Below are 19,729 nucleotides of genomic sequence, written 5' to 3' on the forward strand. Positions count from 1 at the left end.
AGAAAGAAAGAAAGAAAGAAAGAAATGGCAGTCCAATCTCTTCTTGAAAGCTTCCAGTGTTGAAGCTCCCACAACTTCCGAAGGCAACTTCTGTTCCATCGGTTGATTTTTCTCCCGGTCAGATAAATTATCCTTATTTCTAGGTTGAATCCAGGATTGGGTCCCTACCTGGACGGTGGGCGATGGCGCATTGGTAGTGGAAATGGAGCTGTGCGCCCACCCCCGTGGGACCGGGGGACGGGCAGATGGGTGTGAGCGAGACTAGACTTTCAATCCTGGGCCTAGAAAGTTTAGAACTAAGACGCCTTAAACAAGATCTAAGTATTGCCCACAAGATCATATGCTGCAACGTCCTGCCTGTCGGCGACTACTTCAGCTTCAACCACAACAACACAAGAGCACACAACAGATTTAAACTTAATATTAACCGCTCCAAACTTGACTGTAAAAAATATGACTTCAGTAACCGAGTTGTCGAAGCGTGGAACTCATTACCGGACTCCATAGTGTCATCCTCAAACCCCCAACACTTTACTCTTAGATTATCCACGGTTGACCTATCCAGATTCCTAAGAGGTCAGTAAGGGGCGAGTACAAGTGCACTAGAGTGCCTTCCGTCCCCTGTCCTATTGCTCTCCTATATCTCCTATACCTTTCCTCTATTCCTATATCTCTTCTTCTATTCTTTCATTGATATGTTCTATTACTATACCTTCTTTTCTATTATTTCTTAGATATATTTTAATATGAATATCTCCTCTATAACCTTCATCATGTATTTTCCTATGTGTATATAGATATATACCCACTAAAACCCTCATTGTGTATTAGACTAACTAACTAACTAACTAACTAACTAACTAACTAACTAACTAACTAACTAAATAAATAAATAAATAAATAAATAAATACATAAATAAATAAATTTGGCTTCTGCGCATGCGGATGAAGCAAAATCTCAGGAGAGGACAAGCCCATGTGTGAGATTTTGGCAATTTTTGTATGATTTTCTTCCTGTACACGCGCAGAGGCCAAATTCTGTTCCAACATGTGCGCACACCCCCTGAGTGTACACGCGCACCCACCAGTTGCCCGAAGCTGTGCACACATCAGCACCAGTAACGGTGGTAAGTGGGAACCCCCACCTGGTTGAATCTCCTTGCAACGATCTTCCACCCATTCCTTCTTTTCTTGCCCTCTGGTGCAAAGAAAAAAAATTATTCAAAGGAAAAGGGCCACGTTTATTGTCCTTGGGCAAACAAGCTGTCATCTGTCATTTCCAGTGACCCCCGCCCCCCGATCAGCAGTCAATGACAGTTCCCAGCTGTCTGGGCTGAGCCCCAAATGCTTGTTTCCCTGCCCTCCCCTTGCTTCTGCTCCTCCTCTTCTCATGGAAATAAACCATTCAGGAGCATCCTCCCCGCAACACCCCGTTTCCTCCAACAAAGGCCGAGGGGCTTCCTTCTGTCCTCCTGTGGCAGCTGCCCTTTCCGTCACAATAGACCGCAGAGCCGAGACCGTCCCAAAGGCCGAGGATGGACCTTCCTCCACATCGTGGGCGTTTCACAACGAAGCTTTGCAGGTGGCAAACTCCTCTGACGGGAGTTGTGGCAAGTGGAGAAATCCTGCAGCCTTTTTCTTCCCCCCTCTGGTCAATCCAGTCCAAGGACATTGGCTTTTTTCCAGGAAGAAAACAGCTTAACGGTAACAAGAGTGGGAAGGAACCTTGGAGGTCATCTAGTCCAACCCTCCCACACACACTCACGCAGGAGACCTAATACTAGGGCAGTGATGGCGAACCTATGGCACCTACTGTTCTGGTTTCTGGTAGAAGTTTAGTAATTACAAATAACTCTCATTAAAGGCATCATTTCATGAATAAAGCAATTCCATTTATTTCTCTGCTCTCTTGTACTTCAACACATTTCCGACATCAATCAGTCCGTTATCTCTCTTTTAGCCGCATTCCTCACATTCTTTTTCCTGCTTAACTTAGACAAGATTTATTTCCTAACTACATAGCTATAAAAACAGCCACTCTGACTAAATACAATACAAAATACATTGGCTTACTTTAGCGTGGCGAAAACACCCCTCCATATTTCTTACGGCAACGTTGAAACTCCACCCTTCTTCTCCACTAGCCCCCTGACGTGCCAATTACCTCACTACAGTATTTAACCCATTCCTCTCCTTAATATCTTCTTCCAGACCTTTGCTCTCTGCGTTTCTGAACCCTTCTGAATTTAGGATTAACCCAGCGAGCATCTGATTCTCCCTCGCTAGATCCTGAACTCATAGCCCCATCCTGTGGCTGGCCTCCCACCTGTTCTACTACCTGTAACCCCGGGCCCCCCACTATTTCATAAACACTATCTGAATCCGAGTCCTCAATATCTTCATCATCCTCCAACTGATCAAGAGTATGTACAACACCTATGGCACAGGTGGTATGTGGAGCCATATCAGCTGGGACGTGAGCTGTTGCCCTAGCTCAGCTCTGACCTGCATGTGTGTGCCAGCCAGCTGATTTTTGGCTCGCACAGAGGCTCTGGGAGGGAATTTTTGGCTTCCAGAGAGCCTCCAGGGAGATGGGGGAGGTTGTTTTTACCCTCCCCCTGCTCCAAGGAAGCCTTTGGAGGCTGGGGAGGGCGAAACATGAGCCTAATGGGCCCACCAGAAGTTGGGAAACAGGCCACTTCTGGCCTCTAGAGAGACTCTGGGGGGTGGGAGAAACTGTTTTTGCCCTCCCCAGGCATTGAATTACGGGTGTGGGCACTTCTGCATGTTTGATAGCGTGTGCCCGCACTCTTTCGGCACCCAAGGGAAAAAAAGTTCGCCATCACTGTACTAGGGATTCAAACGGCCTGAACTGTCGACCTTTCAGTGTCTTAGCCACTGAATTGTCCAGGGATGAAAGCAGCATCATGCTCTTGTATTTACAGGCATTGCGCAACTGACTTATGGCTGTGTTTCACACTGACAACCGTTGCAGTCTCCCCTTGATCACAAAGTCAAAATTCAGATGCTTGGCAACTATTTATGACAGTTGCGGTGTTCCAGGGTCATGTGACCCAGGGGTGGGTTCTAACTGGCCTTGCTACTGATGTGCTTCCTCCCGTGCAGCATGGATGTGCCGCATGGGTGTACACATATTCTCAGTGGTGAAAAATCTGGGATAAAAAGCCCAAAACAAGATGGCGACCACATGCACAGCACAGGGCCGGAAACTCAGCTTCTGCACATTTTTAAAATAAAAAATAAAAAAGATGGCGGCGTCCACAGACTGGCCTCAACTCAACTGGGTCTGTGATGTCATTGTGATGTCACCAGCGGGTTGCTACTGGTTCGGGCAAACCAGTCTGAACAGGGAGGAGCCCACCCCTGATGTGACAAGCAAAGTCAATGGCTACCTTAACCCAGTGTTTCCCAACCAGCATTCGCTGGCTGGGGAATTCTGGGAGTTGAAGCCAAGAAATCTTCCAGTTGCCAAGGTTGGGAAACACTGCCTTAACCACTGCAGAGATTCACCTAACAACTGTGGTAAGAAAAGGTGGTCAAATCGGGCAAAGCTCACTTAGTGATATAAATTTTGGCCTCAGTGGTGAAGGTAACTCATGGACCATCTACATTTCACAAGAAATACCACTTTCACTGCATCATTCTCTCTACCAGCTTCTCCAAATATATCCAAAATTAGATATGCACTATCCAAAATTAGCGAATATAACTACTGGTGCAAAGTCAATGAAATGGAGACTCATAGGCAGTGAAGGAAATTTTTTTACTACCACACTGTGGCTGTGGCTTATACAGGACACCCTGCATTTTCTTTCAACATCTTTCAGTGCAATTTAGGTGCTCTAGGATGGAGCTCCATTTTTCCTACCCCACTGCGTTATTTTATTTTATTTTATTTTATTTTATTTTATTTTATTTTATTTTATTTTATTTTATTTTATTTTATTTTATTTTATTTTATTTTATTTTATTTTATTTTATTTTATTTTATTTTATTTTATTTTATTTTATTTTATTTTATTTTATTTTATTTTATTTCATTTCATTTCATTTCATTTTATTTTATTTTATTATTTTATTATTTTATTATTTTATTTTATTTTATTTTATTTATTTATTTTGTCCAATACACAATGAGGGTTTTAGTGGGTATATATCTATATACACATAGTAAAATACATGATGAAGGTTATAGAGGAGAAACTCATAGTAAAATATATCTAAGAAACAATAGAAAAGAAGATATAGTAATAGAACATATCACTGAAAGAATAGAAGAAGAGATATAGGAATAGAAGAAAGGTATAGGAGATATCGGAGAGCAATAGGACAGGGGACGGAAGGCACTCTAGTGCACTTGTACTCGCCCCTTACTGACCTCTTAGGAATCTGGATAGGTCAACCGTAGATAATCTAAGGGTAAAGTGTTGGGGGTTTGGGGATGACACTATGGAGTCCGGTAATGAGTTCCATGCTTCGACAGCTCGGTTACTGAAGTCATATTTTTTGCAGTCAAGTTTGGAGCGGTTAATATTAAGTTTAAATCTGTTGCGTGCTCTTGTGTTGTTGTGGTTGAAGCTGAAGTAGTCGCCGGTAGGCAGGACGTTGCAGCATATGATCTTGTGGGCAATACTTAGATCTTGTTTAAGGTGTCTTAGTTCTAAACTTTCTAGGCCCAGGATTGAAAGTCTAGTCTCGTAGGGTATTCTATTTCGAGTGGCACTAGCTCACCCTTGCTGATAGGGGAAGATTTATATGATCTGAAGATTTAGTTAGAGGTTTAATAATTGACAATGTAAGTATTTTATAGATTTTTTTAAGTCTAGAAGAGTAATGAGAGATAAGAGCCTCCATTGAAGGTTTAACATGTTAATTTTAATTTATTCTTGAAATGGTGAGTCCAAGTGACGCAGGGCTGGAGGCAGGCACTCAATCCGACAGCCAACCAGGGTGTTAGAGAAATCATTCAAGGTGGGTTTTAACGTAAAATAAGGACATTTTAGAATCCCTACACAACCCCAAAAGAACACCTTGTCGGGCCAAACACAAATAATCTTACCTTCCACCAGGGACGTTAACAAGGTGACGTTTGCTGCTTTGCGCCTTCCAGCGGGTAGATTTAACCCTATCTTCTCCAACCTTTCTCTTAAACATCTTCCACCGTTTTTAGATTTGGCCCTGAAACAAGTAAACAGAAGAATGAAACAATTTCAGCTTCAATCGCAACAACACAAGAGCACGCAACAGATTCAAACTTAATATTAACCGCTCCAAACTTGATTGTAAAAAATTAGGACTTCGGCAACCGAGTTGTCGAAGCGTGGAACTCATTACTTGACTCAGTAGTGTCAACCCCTAACCCCCAACATTTTTCCCTTAGATTATCCACGATTGACCTCTCCAGGTTCCTTAGAGGTCAGTAAGGGGCGTGTATAAGTGCACTAGAGTGCCTTCCGTCCCCTGTCCAATTGTCTTATTATTATTATTATTATTATTATTATTATTATTATTATTATTATTGTTGTTGTTTTTTTTAAAAAGCAAACCAACTAAGGAACCAAATCACCTTTAAATTCCAAAATCTGTTCTTCAATGATTCTAGGAAAAGTCATAGAACTGTTTGTAAATTTTGCAATTAAATTACAGTAGGGGCTCATAGTTTGGTAACAACTTCTTATATGCATTAAAATGAATATTAAAAAACCCACATACAGATGGTCCTTGCTTAACTACTCACTTAGCAGCCATTCAAATTACCCCGGACCACCCCTGAGCTATTTACAAATCAGTTGTGGACTTCTACTGCCTTCTGCTGCAAAAATCCCAGTGTCTGGTCAGGTCCCACAGAGTTGGCCTCCTCAGGGTCCCATCAAGCAGACAATGTCGGCTGGTCGGACCTAGGGGAAGAGCCTTCTCGGTGGGGGCTCCGGCTCTCTGGAATCAGCTCCCCGCGGAGATTCGCACTGCCCCCACCCTCCTTGCCTTCCGAAAAAGTTTAAAGACTTATCTATCATTCGATCTTCCCCCACTGACCAATGAGTGTTTTAGCATGTTTCATGGAGTGAACGGTAATGAATGTTTTTAATTATATTAGAACATTTAAGTTTTTCAATTACATTAATTGGATTCAGATGTATTGTTATGTTTTCTTTGATATGTTGTGAGCCGCCCCGAGTCCTCGGAGGGGGGCGACATACAAATCCAAATAATAAATAAATAATAAATAATAATGACTGCGCTCCCCTACCCTGTGGTAATGTGATCACATTTTTTGGCACTTGATAATCTAGTTCCACCTAAATCCGTTTGCAATGTCCCATGAGCAAGCGACTGCCACTGAGTCAAACAAATCCATTTCATAATTCTGACGTTCATAAAATGACTGTGGAGTCCACTGAAGGATCATGGGGTTCGCTTAATGACCAGTGCAAAAAAGGTTTCTGGAGGCAGGAAACAGACTGTTTCTCAACTTCTGGTGGGCCAAGTAGGCTTGTGTTTCGCCCTCTCCAGGCTCCAAAGGCTTCCCTGGAGCTGGGGGAGGGTAAAAATGCCCTCCCCTACCCCACTGGAGGTTCTCTAGAAGCCAAAAACACCATGCCCCAAAGCCTCTGTGCAAGCCAAAAATCAGCTGGCCAGCATACACATGCATATTGGAGCTGAGCTAGGGCAACAGCTCAAATGCCAACAGATATGGCTCCGCATACCACTTGTGGCACCCGTGCCATAGGTTCGCCATCATTGTCCTAGAACTATCTATATACTGTAAAGGTAAAGGTGTTCCCCTCGCACTTACATGCTAGTCATTCCCAACTCTAAGGGGCATTGCTCATCGAAGAGCCAGCACTGTCCAAACACGTATCCATGGTCATATAGCAGGTATGACTAAACATCAAAGACGTACGGAACACTGTTACCTTCCCACCAAAGGTGGTCTATATTTTTCTACTTGCATTTTTTACATGCTTTTTTCGAATTGCTAGGTTGGAAGAAGCTGGGACAAGTAATGGGGGCTCACTCCATTTCACAGCACTAGGGATTCGAACTGCTGAACCACCGACCTTTCTGATCGACAAGCTCAGAGTCTTATCCACTGAGTCACCGCGTTCCTCTCATCACCCATCTCGTCCCACAAATGACTGCATGACTGTGACTTTGTGGCTTGTATCCTTACAATTTAGATGGACTGGTACCTAATAAGATTTGATTGCTTATATGAACCCAGACTATCATTAAGTGTTGTACCTCATGATTCTTGACAAGTGTATCTTTTTCTTTTATGTACACTGAGAGCATATGCACCAAGACAAGTTCGTTGTGTGTCCAATCACATTTGACCAATACAGAATTCTATTCTATTCTATTCTATTCTATTCTGCTCTTCTCTTCTGTTCTACCTTATTCTATTCGCTATATGCTGTAGTCATAGGTAAACCTGGCAGCAGTTTGTTCTGGGTAAAATTTTACTAAGATACTTTGGCTGACCAGTTTCTTTTCTTTTCTTTTCTTTTCTTTTCTTTTCTTTTCTTTCTTCCTTCCTTTCTTTCCTTCCTTCCTTCCTTCCTTCCTTTCTTTCTTTCTTTCTTTCTTTCTCTGTCTCTCTCCTTCCTTCTTCCTTCTTTCTTTCTTACTTTCCTCTCTCTTTCTCTCCTTCCTTCCTTCTCTCTCTCTCCTTCCTTCCTTCTTCCTTTCTTCCTTTCTTCCTTCCTTCCTTCCTTCCTTCCTTCCTTCCTTTTTCTCTTATTTTATATGGCACCCATCACAAATTTACGACTGTAAAAACAGACCCTTCAACCACAGTTTAACCAACTAAACAGATGAACGTTGTGGATTCCTACCGCCGAAGGACACCGCCCAGGAGAGAAGCGTTGAGGCATTCTGGGGGCGAGAGCCTCCTCTGAACTTCGCCGACGGTCACTTTGTACTTGGAGGTGGAGCTGAGGAGGGACAAGCGTCCAGGAACAGAGCAGAAGACTTCGTTGGGATTGGTCACCCCTCCTATCAGGCTCTCCTTGTTCATGGACAGGGAAGAGATGGTGGTCCCATTGGCCTTCGAAGGGAGGGGCACTAGAAGACAAGAACAAAGGATTGACAGCTATATAACGAAGCATGGGTTCATTTAGGATTAAGCAACCATAACAATCGCCACAATCATTAGCTGAATCCAGCTTCCCCCCCACCCCAAATTCATTTGTTGGAGACTAGTGTTGGGCGAACCCAACAAAGTTCGGGTTTGGTGAACTCACCCGAACTTTGCCGTGAAGTTCGGGTGAGTTCGCCAAACCCGAACCCGAGCAGCAGCAAGCCGCTGCGGTGTCCTTTTCTGTATTTTTACAGAAAAGGATGCTGCAGAGGCCTGCAAGCAAAAGTAGGTGGGGAATCCCATGATGGGATTCCGGGGGCGGGGCTTTGACGTCACGGAGACTCCTTCCTCCCCGTTTTGGCCAGCCAGGAAGTAGTCTCTGTGAGGTCAAAGCCCCGCCCCCGGAATCCCATCGTGGGATTTCCCACCTCCTTTTGCTTGCAGTATATGGGATTCCCCACTATCCTCCCGGGCGGCGGCGTTTCGCGGTGTTCGAGCAAACGACGAACCTGAACTTTACCCGAACCTTTAACCCAACACTATTGGAGACCAGTTGAGAAGGACCCAAATCTGCAAAGGCCACAAGAAGCTTTTTTCAGCACCTTCTAACTTTTTTGGGGGAGGGGGAGTATTTTCATTCCCATACAGACGTTTTCACCTATTTATCATCTCATTTCTCAATTCATTCTTTTACAAAATCTTTATACATATATTCTATATTCATCTTATTGTTTTGTTAGTTCAAGGCTGCTTTTTTAACCATCCACTCTTTCCATCTCATACAGCCCTTCCTTCTTTCTTCTTTCCTTCTTTTTGTCTTTCTCTTTCTAAAACTACTTCCCTTCCCTTCTCCTCTTCCTTTCTTCCCCTTCTGCCCTCTCTCCTCACTCTCTTCTTTCCTCCTCCTCCTCCTCTTTGTTTCTTCTTATTCCTCTCTTCCCTTCCTTCTTCCTTTGCTGCAATTTGCTGTAAATTGGAAAAGTTTCAGGGATGATATTCCAGCAACCTTGAATTCTTTTACACATGTTTATTCCATATACGTATATTCCTTTAATCTATTTCTTTTATCTTTATGCATCTGTCTATTAATACACTTCAATTTTTAGATTTTCTCCCCCCATCCCCTTCTCTCTTTCAAGCGTTACATCTGGGTTACATCATTCAGATATATTCAAACTTTTACTCTGGTAATTTTGAACTGCTAACAAGAGGTTACAAAACATTTGTCAGACCAATCCTAGAATACAGCTCACCTGTATGGAACCCACATTGCATATCTGACATCAATACAATTGAGAGAGTCCAGAAATATTTCAGAAGAAGAGTCCTTCACTCCTCTTCTCACAACAAAATACCTTACTCCACCAGACTTGAAATTCTTGGTTTAGACAACTTGCAACTCCGTCGTCTCCGTTCCGACTTAATTATAGTTCATAAAATCATATACCAAAATGTCCTACCTCTTAACGACTACTTCACCTTCAACCGCAACAACACACAAGCACGAAATCGATTTAAACTAAATGTCAACCGCTCCAAACTTGACTGCAAAAAATATGACTTCAGCAACAGAGTAATCAACACCTGGAATGCATTACCTGATTCTGTTGTTTCTACTCCTAACCCCAAAACCTTTAACCTTAGATTTTCTACAATTGACCTCTCCCCCTTTCTAAGAGGTCTGTAAGGGGCGTGCATAAGCGCACCACTGTGCCTACCGTCCCTGTCCTATTGTCTTTTTTTGTTACTTTTTATCATTACTTATCTAATGTTTTATTTGTAAAAATTACAACCCTATAATTGTTTGACAAAATAAATAAATAAATAAATAAACAAAATTCTTTATTTACAGTGTTCCCTCGATTTTCGCGGCTTCGAACTTCGCGAAAAGTCTATACCACGGTTTTTTGAAAATATTAATTTAAAAATACTTTGCGGGTTTTTCCCCTATACCACAGTTTTTCCCACCCAATGACATCATATGTCATTGCCAAACTTTTGTCTGCCTTTAATAAATATTTTTTTTAATAAAGTTTAATAAATAAACATGGTGAGTAATAATATGAATGGTTGCTAAGGGAATGGGAAATTGTAATTTAGGGGTTTAAAGTGTTAAGGGAAGGCTTGTGTTACTGTTCATAGCCAAAAATAGTGTATTTACTTCCGCATCTCTACTTCGCGGAAATTCGACTTTCGCGGGCAGTCTTGGAACGCATCCCCCGCAAAAATCGAGGGAACACTGTATATTCATTTTTTAACCATCTATAAAACTTCCCCCAAGTCTTGTAATACAATTAGTCCTCTTTACCTTTTAATCTTAGTGTTAATCTGTTCATTTAAGTGCAGTTCAAAACTTTTTTTTATTATCTGCTCATCTCCATACCTGCTTTCCAATTTTGCGCAAATACAATCCTAGCTGCTGTTACTATATGTATTACTAAATACTGTACATAGCACTGTCTAACTTGGAGTGGTTGCTAAACAATTTGTTGTAAATTGAGGGCGACTTGCACATTAATGCACATTGAATAAGGGTCTCATTAGGCAGGGGTCTCCAACCTTGGCAACTTTAAGCCTGGCAGACATCAACTCCCAGAATTCCCCAGCCAGCTTTGCTTTGAGTTGAAGTCCACCAGGTTTAAAGTTGTCAAGGTTGGAGACCCCTGTCATAAGACAAACTGAGAATGTGAAATTTCTTAACCACATAGGGTGAGTATTTATGGAGGCGACGCTTCTTATCCTTACTTTGTGGGATTCGATGAAATAACAATGGCAGCTACTGGTTGGAGAACTCAGAAAACTGAGTGGAGAAGAAAGGGAGAAAGGTCTGGGATACATTGGTCTAAATCGGAAGAATGAGAATAGCAATTAGATTGTGTGACATGCACACCTGCCATAGCACCACAGGCTATGAACTCAATCCACTCCAATTGCCAGGCTAATTCCTGAATATAAATGACTTAACTTAATCTGAACAGATCTCGTATAAACTACAAGAATCCAACCATCCACATCAGCAACCAATGTAGCACCTTAATACAAGCATTGAACTTAGACAAACAGAAACCCAGGATCAAATCACACTTTGGGCCATTGCTTTTCACCCTGATGCATATGTATCTCAGGGTTTTTTAATGGAATGAAATGATGGGCAACCTGCATAAATTTCTTTGGAAGGAAAAATACAATACACACACAATAATTGAATAAGTCCCAAGGAACTATTATTATTTAGTTCCTGGCCAAAACTAACACTATAGAACTATAAAAAAAACCCCACTGGGAACACTCCCATCAACACTAATACATATAAATAAGAGCATATCCCGGAGAGGGGCGGCATACAAGTCTAATAAATTATTATTATTATTATTATTATTATTATTATTATTATTATTATTGTCAGTACAACACAGCAAATGAGATCACTATGCTGGATTTTGTATTTCATCATCAGTCGGGCACTTCCCAAGCACCTAGGACTGCGTGATGTAGCGGCAAATTATGTTTGCCGATCCCAGTAAAGCGGCCTTTTGCAATTGACAGATGGAGATTTTGTCAATTCTGATGGTTTTCAAATGTCCGCCGAGATCCTTTGGTATTGCGCCCAGCGTGCCAAGTACCACTGGGACCACTTTCATTGGCTTATGCCAGAGTCGTTGCAGCTTGATTTTTAGATCTTCGTATTTCACTAATTTCTCTAGCTGCTTCTCCTTAATTCTGCTGTCTCCTGGGATTGCAATGTCGATGATCCATGCTTTCTTTTTCTCCACAATCAGGATGTCTGGTGTGTTATGCTTCAGAATTCAGTCAGTCTGATGTCGGAAGTCCCACAGTAGTTTTGCTTGCTCATTTTCGACCACTTTTTCAGGCTTATGATCCCACCAGTTCTTTGCCACTGGTAAATGGTAGTTCTGGCACAGGTGGTTGTTGTTGTTGTTGTTGTTGTTGTTGTTGTTGTTGTTGTTATTATTATTATTATTATTATTATTATTATTATTATCTAGTTTGGTAATTAAATGTCTTCAAGAAAGCCACCAAGCACAAAGAACACTAAGGACCCCAGTCCTCTCTTAAAACTTTTTACTATGCTATAAAATTTTGTGACATCCAGCTCCACAAATCCTCTCTTTTGATTTTAAAAAAACAAAACAAAGAGGAAATTTCCTCACTCGAGGTCACCTTTAATTTGTTTTGACAACAAGATCAAGAACCAAAGTTGCTTTCCTCCACATCAGCGGTTTCTCCAACTTTCCAAGTTTCCGATCGGCCAACTTGAACTCCCGCAATTCCATAGCCAGCATGAGGAATTATGGGGATTTATTTGATTCAACTTCTATGCCCCCCAATCCCAACGGGATTCATAAATGAGTAAATTGAAATATGCTCATTTTAAAATAAAATTTGCTGCATGAATCCCAGCAACCAGTTAGGTCCCACAGAGTGGGTCTTCTCCGGGTCCCGTCAACTAAACAATGCCGCTTGGCAGGACCCAGGGGAAGAGTCTTCTCTGTGGTGGCCCCAGCCCTCTGGAACCAACTCCCCCCAGAGATTAGAATTGCCCCCACCCTCCTTGCCTTTCGTAAGCTACTTAAAACCAACCTCTGCTGCCAGGCATGGGGGAATTGAGATACCCTTTCCCCCTAGCCTTTACAATTTTATGCATGGTATGTCTGTATGTATGTTTGGTTTTTTTTATTATAATGGGTTTTAATTGTTTTTAGTATTGGATTATTGTTATACACTGTTTTATTATTGCTGTTAGCCGCCCCGAGTCTTCGGAGAGGGGCGGCATACAAATCCAATAAATAAATAAAATAAATAAAAAATGCCTACTTTGAGGAACACGGCTCTACATCATGTATGGTATGAGATGCTTGGGAACGTACCATCAGTTGTACAAAAACAACTTACATAACCTAGAGTTCTTACACAGCAAAGGAATAGGTATCTGATTAAGTGGTGTGACCCATTTTGCAGCCAATAAAAGGCGAATTCATAAGCTCCTCATGAATATTGAAGTATGAATTAAGAATTTAAGTCAGTGCCCATGTCACGTGGCTTTGCAACCAGGACTGCTTCTATGAATGGTAGAGGAGGAGGGGTGGCTTTCAAAGTAATCCACTTTTTGGAGGGGAATCAAAATTAGTATTTGCACATTGACTCAAACTTGGATGAAGAAATGTGTCAGTTGTGGCTTGTTTTCCTTTCTAATTTTTCAGTTCTAAGCTCACTGAATCCTCCTTCAGTTTATTTATTTCTTAGATTTATTTATTTCTTAGATTTGTATGCCGCCCCTCTCCGTAGACTCGGGGCGGCTAACAGTAATAAAGAGTATGTAAAAAATCTAATGTTTAAAATAATTAAAAAACCCTTATTAAAACCAAACATACCACGCATAAATTGTATAGGCCTAGGGGGAAAAGGGTAGTTCAGTTCCCCCAAGCCTGACAACAGAGGTGGGTTTTAAGGAGCTTACGAAAGGCAAGGAGGGTGAGGGCAATTCTGATCTCCGGGGGGAGCTGGTTCCAGAGGGTCGGGGCCGCCACAGAGAAGGCTTTTCCCCTGGGTCCCGCCAGACGGCATTGTTTAGTTGACGGGACCCGAAGAAGACCGACTCTATGGGACCTAACCGGTCGCTGGGATTCGTGCGGCAGAAGGTGGACCCGGGTGTATTCTGGTCCGATGCCATGGAGGGCTTTATAGGTCATAACCAACACTTTGAATTGTGACCAGAAACTGATTGGCAACCAATGCAGACTGTGGAGTGTTGGTGTAACATGGGCATACCTGGGGAAGCCCATGATTGCTCTCGCAGCTGCATTCTGCACGATCTGAAGTTTCCGAACACTTTTCAAAGGTAGCCCCATGTAGAGAGTTCAGTTTGTTTGTTTTTTAAAGTATGCACTACTGATGGTCCTCAACTTATGAGCATTCATTTAGTGACTGTTCAAAATTACGACAGCATTCAAAAAAGTGACGTGCGACTGTTCCCTGCAGACTGTCACAGCATTCGCACAATTACATGATCAAAATTTGTATCAAAAGTGAGACAAAATCCAGGCGCATGGCAACAAGTATGTATTTACAATGGTTGCAGTACGCTAAGATCATATGATTTTTGCTTGCGACCTCCCCAGCTGGCTTCTGACATGCTAAATATTTATTTATTTATTTATGTTTTATATTTAATTGGATTTGTATGCCGCCCCTCTCCGAGGACTCGGGGCGGCTCACAACATATATAAAGAGACAATAGTAAAATCAATCTAATTAATACTAGTGATGGGCGAACCCAATGGTGTTTAGATTCGGCATGTTCGGGCGAACTTTACGCACATTCCTTGGGGCAGGAGCTGGGCCAGAGCTAACCACAACAGTAGGTAGATAGGTAGGTAGGTAGGCAGGCAGGCAGGCAGGCAGGCAGGCAGGCAGGCAGACAGACAGACAGACAGACAGACAGACAGACGAATAGAATAGAATAGAATAGAATAGAATAGAAGAGAAGAGAAGAGAATTTTTATTGGCCAAGTGTGATGTGACACACAAGGGATTTGTCTTGGTGCGTATGCTCTCAGCGTACATAAAATAAAATATACATTTGTCAAGAATCATGTGGTACAACACTTAATGATTGTCATAGGGGTCAAATAAGCAATGAAGAAGCAATATTAATAAAAATCTTAGGATATAAGCAACTAGTTACAGTCATACAGTCAACATGGGAGGAAATGGGTGAAAGGAATGATGAGAAAAACTAGTAGAATAGAAGTGCAGATTTAGTAGAATGTCTGACAGTGTTGAGGGAATTATTTGTTTAGTAGAGTGATGGCGTTTGGAAAAAAACTGTTCTTGTGTCTAGTTGTCTTGGTGTGCAGTGCTCTGTAGCGACGTTTTGAGGGTAGGAGTTGAAACAATTTGTGTCCAGGATGTGAGGGGTCAGTAAATATTTTCCCCGCCTTCTTTTTGACTCGTGCAGTATACAGGTCCTCAATGGAAGGCAGGTTGGCAGCCATTGTGTGTTCTGCAGTTCTGATTCTCCTCTGAAGTCTGTGTCTGTCTTATGCAGAACCAAACCAGACAGTTATAGAGGTGCAGATGACAGAATCAAAAGAAGATAAACAAACTGATTAAAATGTCCCAAATGTGCTTTTTCCGTAGGCAACTGGACTATCTGGTTTTCTTGGGGAAAAAAGCACCTTTGGGACAACTATGACCTGGATGACTGAGAATCTCGCACAGACATTAAGTGGATAAAAATTATTTCAGTCAACTAGTCAAATTTAGTTAGTGATTTGAGCTTTTGTTTGCATTGCGACGCTTTTGTATACTTGGGTATTGTTGCCTAGAAATTTTGGCAACTTGGCAAATTTCACAATGTACAATAAGGCTTCAACGGAAAGAAGATTTAAAAAGTTGATTAAAGATATCTTAGTCAAATAATTAAGTTAACAATTGAGCTTTAGGTTGTGTTTTGAAGCTTTGTTTACCTGAATATAGATTCCTGGGAATTCTCACTGGTGGAAATTTGACAATAAAATAAATAGAGACACAATGGAAAGAAGATAAACAATAGTTGGTAAAGCTGTATCAGAATTAGGGTTAATTGGGCTTTTGATAATCTCATTATTTTGGATCAACTTTGTTCTGATAGGGCTGTTTTAAAATGTTTGTAGAGCTTAGAAGTGATTTTGATTTCTCTGAGAATTCTTCTTCCTATATTAGTTAAGTCCCCTTTATTCAGATTGTTTCGCTTTGATCTCATTCTGAAATCCCACGGCCTTTGAAAGTCCCTAAAGCAGTGGTCTTTTTCTTAAGAAGTTGAAGGAAGTCAGTAGGATTGATATGAACTCCCTCCCTCCACAGCCTTTGGAATAACAACATTCTGTTTTTATTAAACCAGTGGAAGTTTGCTTTAAAAGAATAGGAAAGTGATTTCCTTTTATCTTACGTGAGGTTAACACAGCAGAAAAATTCTTTCACATAATCTGGTTGTCCAAGGGAATGTTTCATAAGGGTTATTGCTTACTGGAGATGCAATTCAGGAATTGAAATATTAATTCACATGTTGTTTTGGTATACAACATTCAGGGTTGAAATTTATAGGGCAATAAATATTGGTGTAGACTCAACGTAGTTCCTTTTCCATTGTTTATTTTATGATACTATTACTTTACTTCTGTTTACACTCCTTTCATTTTCTTCCTTTTTATTATTGTAAATCATTAGAGTATAACTCCACGAAGAGATAGGTAGCAAATAGATTTTAAAAACAACAATAATGATAATACTAATACTAATACTGATACTAATACTACTAATAATAATTCAATTCAATTTATTAGATTTGTATGCCACCTTTCTCCGAAGACGACGACGACGACTACTACTACTACTACTACTACTACTACTACTAATATGATAATAATACTACTAATAATAATTCAATTCAATTTATTAGATTTGTATGCCACCTCTTTCCGAAGACGACGACTACTACTACTACTACTACTACTACTACTACTACTAATAATAATAATATGATAATAATACCAGTAATAATAATTCAATTCAATTTATTAGATTTGTATGCCACCTCTCTCCGAAGACGACGACTACTACTACTGCTACTACTAATAATAATAATAATAATATGATAATAATACCAGTAATAATAATTCAATTCAATTTATTAGATTTGTATGCCACCTCTCTCCGAAGACGACGACGACTACTACTACTACTACTACTACTACTACTACTACTACTAATATGATAATAATACTACTAATAATAATTCAATTCAATTTATTAGATTTGTATGCCACCTCTCTCCGAAGACGACTACTACTACTACTACTACTACTAATAATAATAATAATATGATAATAATACCAGTAATAATAATTCAATTCAATTTATTAGATTTGTATGCCACCTCTCTCCGAAGACGACGACTACTACTACTACTACTACTACTACTACTACTACTACTACTACTAATAATAATAATAATAATATGATTTTAGATTCATTGTACATAAAGGAAATCTGTATTTTGTGGGCTAGATTCCCTGTATCTAAATTTCAGATATTGTGATTGTTTTGTGCACAAGGATGGTTAAAATGATTATTATCCAAAATTGGAAGGATAAATCTACGCACTGATTTGCAGTCACAACATACGTACAGTCCAGGGGTGGGTTCTCCTCACCTTCCTCACCAGTTCGCATTGCAATGGAAGTGCACATTTTGCCCATGTGCTTGCTTTACGTCCCTTCCTGGAAATGACCCCTGGCCCATGCGCAGAAGCTTTTGCGCATAAGTAGAGGGTTTTTTTAAATCCACGGCAACCAGAAGACCAGTTCAAGAGCATTGACTGCTGGTCGTTGCTGCTGTTTCTGCGAGTGGTGCTGAATTTTTACTACCGGTTCTAAAGAACCAGTCTGAACTGGCAACAACCCAACATTGGTACACTCGGTCAAAATTTGAATTGTCCAAAAGCCCAGGAATTTTTGGAGTTGCTTTGTTTTTGCGATAATCTTTTTCCTTGCTCTTCTAATGTTTTGTTAACTGTAGTAGGTGATTATCGCGCCCCCTCTCCTGCTAATCAGTTTGATGCTATAAAAACACTTTTTAAAAACCCAGGTAGTTCTCAACTAGTTGCAATCATTCATTTAGTGATGGACAAAATTACCGTGGCACTGAAAAATGTGACTTACAACCAGTTCTTACCCCTACAAGGGGACACAGTCTGAAGTTAGTTGGGGGAAAGATCAAAAGCAACATGAGAAAATATTATTTTACTGAAAGAGTAGTAGATCCTTGGAACAAACTTCCAGCAGACGTGGTAGATAAATCCACAGTAACTGAATTTAAACATGCCTGGGATAAACATATATCCATCCTAAGATAAAATACAGAAAATAGTATAAGGGCAGACTAGATGGACCAGGAGGTCTTTTTCTGCCGTCAGACTTCTGTTTCTATGTTTCTATGTTTCTACTGCAGTGATTTGCTCAACAACCATGGTCTCAATTTGTGATTGTAAGCTGAGGACTGCCAGTATTTTAAAAACATAAGAGTCCGAATTTGTACTGAGCTTTTAGAGTTGCTTATTTCTTTTCCTTAACTCTTATGAGCCTTGGTGGTGCAGTGGTTAGAGTGCAGTACTGCAAGCTGCTTCTACTGACCGCTGGCCGTAATTCACCAGTTCAATTCTCACCAGGGTCAAGTTTGAGTCAGCCTTCCATCCTTCCAAGCAGTGATGGGCTCCTGCAAGTACAGTTTAATTTTTTTTTTTTCCCCCTTCTGGGCTCTGGGTAGGTTTTTCCTATCGCAGTAAACAAGGTTGGATGTGTATAATTTTAGAACTGTGTGTGTGTGTTTATGTGTGTGTACATACAGTTTATATAGTAAATAATGTATATTTTTGTATGCCTGTGCGCAATATGTATGTACAAGTATGGCATATATACATAGAATTAAATAGTATATTTTGGATGTTCGGTAATAGTAAATAGATAGAGAGAATGTATCTCTTTGAGGCGAGGAAAGGCCAGGCACCCTAACCCTTGAAATGAGTGACGTCAAGTTGATTGCCTTTAAGCCAGTCACATGACCTTTAAGCCACCCTGGTCACATGATCGTCACACCCATAAAATAAACCACACCCACAGTGTGGTAGTAAATTTTTTTACAGAACTTCACTGCTTCCAAGGTTGATAAAATGAGGCTGACTCTCTGTAAACCGCTTAGAGAGGGCTGTAAAGCACTGTGAAGCGGTATATAAGTCTAAATGCTATAAATGCTATTGCTATTGGTCTATTTGGGTCTCTCTCTCTCTCCTTCCTTCCCTCCCTCCATCCCCCCCTTCTCACACGCATTTGGGAATTTATTTGTTTGTTTGTTTGTTTGTTTGTTTATTCATTCATTCATTCATTCATTCATTCATTCATTCATTTATTTATTAGATTTGTATGCTGCCCCTCTCCGAAGACTAACAACAATAAAAAAGACAATGTAAACAAATCTAATATTAAAAATAATCTTAAAAACCCCAATTTAAAGAACCAATCATACATACAAGCGGGGGAAGGGAAATTTAAATTCCCCCATGCCTGACGACAGAGGTGGGTTTTAAGGAGCTTGCGAAAGGCAAGGAGGGTGGGGGCAACTCTGATATCTGGGGGGAGCTGAGGGTCGGGGCCGCCACAGAGAAGGCTCTTCTCCTGGGTCCCGCCAAACGACATTGTTTAGTCGACGGGACCCGGAGAAGGCCAACTCTATGGGACCTAACTGGTCGCTGGGATTCATGCGGCAGAAGGCGGTCCCAGAATGTGCACATCATGAAGCGAGGTACACAAAGTCTGTCTCTTGCCAATGCTTTGTAACCCTGATTTATTCCTGTTGGCTTTGATGGTGTTTTGGGGTTTGTCCTTGTTTAATCACCGATGGTTTTATGCATGGGCTAAGTTAAGCAACAAGATTGGATTGAAATGAATGGAAAGATGGAGTGTAAATATTTTAAATGTATAAACCTCATACATTCTAATCTATTAAAACCTATGCAGGAAGACGTGGGTGCTGCCCATGAGCACTGAGATGACTCTGGAGAAGGGATTTGGT

The 19,729-nt window shown here is 40.8% G+C and overlaps 1 protein-coding gene across 2 annotated transcripts in view; it reads right to left on the bottom strand.

The window, feature by feature from the left end:
• Positions 1-19,729, bottom strand: part of TFAP2E (transcription factor AP-2 epsilon) — a 122,765-nt gene that overhangs the window by 11,525 nt on the left and 91,511 nt on the right. For both annotated transcript variants that reach the window (XM_070764844.1, XM_070764843.1), the window contains 2 exons: positions 7,857-8,085; positions 5,081-5,199 (listed from right to left, as the gene is read on the bottom strand). In XM_070764844.1, coding sequence (XP_070620945.1) covers positions 5,081-5,199; positions 7,857-8,085 — 348 coding nt within the window. The remainder of the gene's footprint in view (positions 1-5,080; positions 5,200-7,856; positions 8,086-19,729) is intronic.

The sequence above is a fragment of the Erythrolamprus reginae genome, chromosome 11 (genome assembly GCF_031021105.1).
Source record: "Erythrolamprus reginae isolate rEryReg1 chromosome 11, rEryReg1.hap1, whole genome shotgun sequence".
Lineage (NCBI taxonomy): Eukaryota > Metazoa > Chordata > Lepidosauria > Squamata > Dipsadidae > Erythrolamprus > Erythrolamprus reginae.